The 5,905-nt window shown below is 38.1% G+C and overlaps 1 protein-coding gene across 1 annotated transcript; it reads right to left on the bottom strand.

The window, feature by feature from the left end:
* Nucleotides 1–4,379: 4,379 nt before the first annotated feature.
* LOC103750927 (olfactory receptor 5W2-like) lies at nucleotides 4,380–5,312 on the bottom strand. Its single transcript, XM_008854209.1, has one exon. It carries the CDS (start codon nucleotides 5,310–5,312, stop codon nucleotides 4,380–4,382), a length of 933 nt encoding a protein of 310 aa, XP_008852431.1.
* Nucleotides 5,313–5,905: the final 593 nt, after the last annotated feature.

The raw sequence follows: 5,905 nt of genomic DNA, 5'->3' as shown, positions 1-5,905 counted from the left end.
GGCAAGGTTTTGGGCCAAGGCTGTGAGCCCCGGCTGCAAGCCAAGGTCGTGGGCTCCGGCTGCCTGCCAGAGTTTCCAGGCCAAGGCTGCGGGCAGAATGGAAAGCTGCCAGCTCAGGCCTGTCAGCAGTTTTGAGAGGTAGCTGAGACTCAGTTGAACCTCAGGCTCCCAGGCTCCCAACAATTTATGAAGGTAGGCAGACTTACAAACTGCATGTCCATGGTACCAGTAAGATATTACACTAAATACAGGGATTATACAAAAAACTAATCATTATGCTCATCTTCAGCACTGCCTCAGAAGAACTGACCCTCCATCCCAAACGGAAGGTTAGGTCTCCACCCAAGCCAAAGATTCTATTCTCTTCATCAGAAGGGGTTTTCTCTTAACCTGCTTTGATTTCCACTATAAAAACCACTAAGCCACTGGTCTGCTTACATGAGAAAGAAAATGACAAAAGTCACTTCATAGAAGAAATGTGAAAAGTCTGATTAAATTCAAAGAACGTTAAGTACTACCTACTTCCTTTAAAAACTATCTGTTATTTCATAAATACTGACCAGATACAAAGTGCAATATTCTACAAACATGAATGTGACTCATAATTTTGAAAATCATCCACAAACTTACATAGGATTCTATGGTTGTGGGATCTCAGTTATGTAGAACATGCAGCAAGAAGATACACTATGGACACTAAATATTCAGAACCTATTTTGTGTGAAAGACCATTGAAGGATGTGCTATAATTATATCCAAAAATATAGGTTTTGACTTTTCATATTTAGGTTTTCAACAGCAAACTAAAGAGCAGGTGAGATACATAACTTCTGGGGTTTCCTCTCCCTCCACATATTTACTGATGTGATAATATTTGTACAATACAGTTGACAAACGTAATTGCTTAACAAAATTGCTTAACATAAAATTGCTTAACATAAAAATGTATGAACTTTCAGACATACATTCTCTAGGTTTTAGAGATTAAGAGACTATAGAGTCCATACCCCTGGATAGGACTCCTATACTAAATCTCACCCACCCATGGCTCAGGAACCACTGTGGAAGAGGGACGGAAAGGTTTTAAGAGTCAGTATTGGTGCATGAACATAAGAAAACAGAGGCTTTCGGGTCTCTGGGCACTGGCTGATAAGAAGTTGAAGCAATGGTCACAACATGCACAAGAACCATGCTGATTCAATCAGGTAAAACAGGGCATATAATGGGAGAAAAAGGCAGCAGGGACCAACCAGGGCAAGGAACCTTTAGCAAATGATTATTTTGGGGTGAGGGAGCAAATGATTATTGAGGGGTGAGGGTGCATTTTCTCTAAGGGACTGATTCTAGATAGGCAGACTAGACTCCAGTGAATGAACATCCCTCAAGGGACATCTGGATATAAATGCTTAACTGGCTAGGACTTAGAATATAACACAGATTGCTGGGCATGGTGGCACATGCAGTGAGTTCCAGGACAGCTGATATTCTATTATATAAATTATATATATATATATATATATGGGGGGGTAACAGAATACCTGAAATTTGGGGGGGGAGGGGAAAATGGTCGAAGGAAGGTAGTGTCTAAAAATGTATGAATTGAGAGGCTAAGTCTGAAGAGAAATGAGGTTACTGAAAAGGAGGTTTAAGGTGCACCAAAGGAACTAGAGAGATGGCTTAATGGTTAAGAGTGCTTACTGTTCTTACAAAGGACCTGAGTTCAGTTCCCAGTACCCACTCTTACTCCAGCTCCAGGAATCTCACCTCTCTCACCTTCAAGGGCACATATAAGCAGACAGACAGACCAGCATGTACACAATTAATAAAATAAATCTTTAAAAAATACACATCTAAGCCTTTGATTTTCTGTGTCACACCCATGCAGACCACCTGACAAAAGAATCTGGGAGTATGTTCCAGAGCATCTACTTCAGTTATCAATTCTTTCAGAAACAATCCCATATAATGGCAAGATCCAAATCTGTTTACTGTATTTTTGAAATATTTTAATGTATTTAATTGTCTCTCTTCCTTAGTTTATATCATTGTAACAGACAGACACACAACCATAGATCTAGTCACTGTTAAAATGCTGCAAAAAGGTAAAGCAATCAGTAGTATAGAGGTTAGTTTTATGAATAGTGTATTCTGTAAATTACTGGCAAACCCTGGCCATCTGTTGGGTAGGTGTGTCATCTGAGACACTGAACTCTAAGAGACTTGGAGGGGAAGTGTCTAAGCACAGATGCTGTGGAACTGCCGGGAAGTTCTGAGGTCACCAGGAAGGGGCAGAAAGTTGCCATCTTGGGTAGTTCGGGGGGTGGTGCTGCTCAGATTTCAAAAGCTTAGCAGAGATGTAGAGAAAGGGCACACAGGCAATCATGCCTTTGTAATTAACCCTCTCCTGGAAACATAAACCATAGAAAAACCCAAATAGAATGTATTGTTTCAGTTTTGTCCATCAGGCATAAGTACCATGTGACCCCGGAGTCCCAGAGAGAGTGTACAGATCTGAAGGGTGGGGTTTGGTGGAACACCATCCCAATATTTCAATACTTAAATATATTTCAATTAATGTTTTCTATCACAATCCTATATGTCTTTGTTTGATTTCTTATCAAAAATACCTTAGACTGCCTGAGTTTTCAAATATTTTTCATAATCTAACCAGTATGTCAGACAGGAATGATATTCCAAACAGATATGTCCTGATCTCTTTGGCTATTAAACTATGGAAATAATAAACCCCAAGAAATTAAATTTTTCCCTTTAATTTCCTGCTCAGAGAAGAAACGTCTAAAGTTCTGGTGTCAGCCAGTCAAGGAACTCATCTCCTGGAGAAATATTTACAACTTGTCCAGTGACGTTGTAGGAGAGAGTTGGAACTGAGACAGAGGTGAACAAGGAGTCACACGTTTGCCCAGTTATGAATATTTCTTACCCTTTAAGCCTAAATGTCAAGCCAGTGTAACAAATGTTTTTGGGTTTTTTTTTGTTGTTGTTGTTGTTTGTTTTGTTTTTGTTTTTGTTTTTGTTTTTTGTCACAGATATTTGAAAACTATATGCTTGTCTTTTTCTCCAGTACCTGTGTTACAGAACTTGTGCTGAAGACACTTTTCTACTTTCATTGAGTATATTTCTGATTATATAGCCTTTGTGCTAATACTCTTTCCTTTATCCCTTTCTTTCCAGCAAAGCATAGGTTGAACATCTGGAAACAAGTATCTTGATGTTGTTTCTTATCATGTCAGTTGTAACCTACAGCATCCTTTCCCCATCTCCCTTTTGTAAGTCTCATAGTTCCCCTGTGGGAAAGCTTTTGTTGCCTTAACCTAATATTTCTTGTTTTCTCACCCACAAAATCCATTCTTTTTGAATTTTAGACTCTGACTATGGGACAAATTCCTGCACTCTCAAATGTCAAAAGATTTTTAGCCATCCTTTTTCACAGTTACCAGCTACGGTTTAGTTTGCATGGCTTTAGATGTGTTTGAATTTTGAACCATGAAAAACAGCCAAGCTGTCTTTAGCATCAGAGATAAGAGGAAGGCATACCTGACAATGTGTCTTTCCTTCTTTGTCCTTGGGGGATTTGAGGCTTCTTTATTTGAGTGGTGATCTCTTTCTTTACAACCAAAATTCATTTCTAACACAAGGACCTTGAAGACAGACTTGGGGAGGGGTCACTGGATCCTTTTGTTTTTTCTATGTGGCTACATAGTATAAGTTTTCTTTTTGGCTCTATACTGTGCCTATTGAGATGAGTAACCTAATCTGGCTTGTTGGAACACAAGCTATGATCTCCAAGGTTGGTAACAATAGTTTTGATTGGGAGAAGTTGGAAGTCAGTGACCTGGAGTATCCAGTGTCTCCTGATGGGTTAATTCCAGGTTTAGAAACAGCTGTTCTTAATGTATTCATATGGTATGAAGGGTTAGCAAGCTCTTTTATGAGAGCACAAATACCATTCTTGATGATAGCACATTTGGGATTTTATCATTCCTTATGGTTTTCAGACTCCATTTCTTTTGAGGTTAGGCTCTCTGCAGAAAGAGAAACTAACCATGATTCTGTGCATAAGTCATCATTTGAAAAGATTATATATTAGCTCAGTAAATAAAGTCTGGTGCACACCCATAACTCCTTTTACACTAAATAATAATACTTTTGGATTTTATTCTACTCTGATGCCGTCTAAAAAGTGGAGCAAAATATACTAAGGAATACAATGGAATTATGAGAAACTGTGTGTAAGACATTATTATTATGAGACTTAAGTAAAATTTAGAAATTAATCCATAGAACATTACTGACTGTCTTCTGCTGTGTAGTATACAAACAAATTCAAATATAAACTTGCTGTCTATGGAGGAATTTCCTTAAAAACACCATTTATTTTTCAGTTTGACCAAGGCCTCTTTCACATCCTTGTTCCTCAGACTGTAAATCAGAGGATTCATCATAGGGATAATCAGGAGATAAAACAGTGAGGTCATTTTGTCTTGATCTAGAGAATAAGAAGAACTTGGTCGGAAATACATGAAGAGCATGGTTCCCTGGAAAATCCCAAGTGCAGTTAGGTGGGAGGCACAGGTGGAGAAAGCTTTCAAGCGACCCCCAGCAGAGCTGATCTTTAAGACTGATAAGATGATGTAGCAGTAGGAGACAAGGACTCCTGAGATGGTGCTCACCTCAATGAAACCAAAAAGGGTGAATAAAACCAATTCATTGACCTGTGTGTCAGAACAGGAAAGGAGGTAAAGTGGAGGCAAATCACAGAAGAAATGATTGATCTGAGTAGAGCCACAAAAACATAAGCTGGACGTCAGTGCTATCTGAATGGAACTTTCTATAGTTGACACCAGATAAATTCCAGTGGAGAACTGGTAGCATACCACATTGGACATGTCCACTGCATACATCAGGGGGTTATTGATGGCCTTGTATCTATCAAAGGCCATCACTGCCAGTACCAAACATTCAACATCTATAAAGATGTATACAATTAAGAGTTGCAGAAAGCAGCCCACAAAGGAAATAGGATTATTGTCTGTAAGTAGGCCAACCAGCATCTTGGGTCCAACCGCAGTGGAGTAGCAGAGATCAGACAAAGAGAGGTGGCTGAGGAAGAAGTACATGGGTGTGTGGAGCTTGGGATCCATTCTGATCAAAATGATCATTCCTAGATTTGTCAGCAGAGTCGTGAGATAGACAAACAGAAACACAGCAAATAAAATTGCTTTCAGGTCAGGGTTGCTAGTAATTCCTAATAGAAAGAACTCTGGTAATGAAGAGCAGTTGTCCTTGTTCATCCTTGTTTTTTCTTGATCTGGACAGTTACAAAAATGCTATGTTAGATTAGGATTTTTATTAACTATATGGATCCTTTATCTAGAAAGCAGAACATAACATTATTTTGTGTAGTATACTAAGAATATGAAGTAAAATAAGAAATTTACCAGATAATGAGTATTTTTAATATGACATGGTCATTAAAATACATTGTGAAGAGTCTGATGCACATTGAGTTAAAATCTAGATATACTTCACAACATTCTGACATGAACTAATCTCGGTTACTCATTATTAGGCAATGAATTTTAGTAAAATAACAGTTGGTCCAGATTCAGCAGGACAGAAAGGAAATATCAATTTAACATATAAGCCATACAGAGCATCACATACACTTAAGCAGAAGGATCATAGGTATTATATTTGATTGCTTTAATCACATATATTGCATTATTTTATAGATTAATTATCAAACACAAATTATCAAATAAAAAATAATGAAAGTTATTCTTAACCTGTTTGTGGTTTTATAGAATTTGCTGAAAAGTGAAGCATTTTATTTCAAAGTTCTATCACTCACTACCAGTCTTCCAAGCTTTCCTAACACCTTTTT

Source organism: Nannospalax galili, unplaced genomic scaffold (assembly GCF_000622305.1).
Source record: "Nannospalax galili isolate Female #2095 unplaced genomic scaffold, S.galili_v1.0 scaffold2127, whole genome shotgun sequence".
In the NCBI taxonomy this organism is placed as follows: Eukaryota; Metazoa; Chordata; class Mammalia; order Rodentia; family Spalacidae; genus Nannospalax; species Nannospalax galili.
This window is presented reverse-complemented; position numbering and strand designations above follow the sequence as displayed.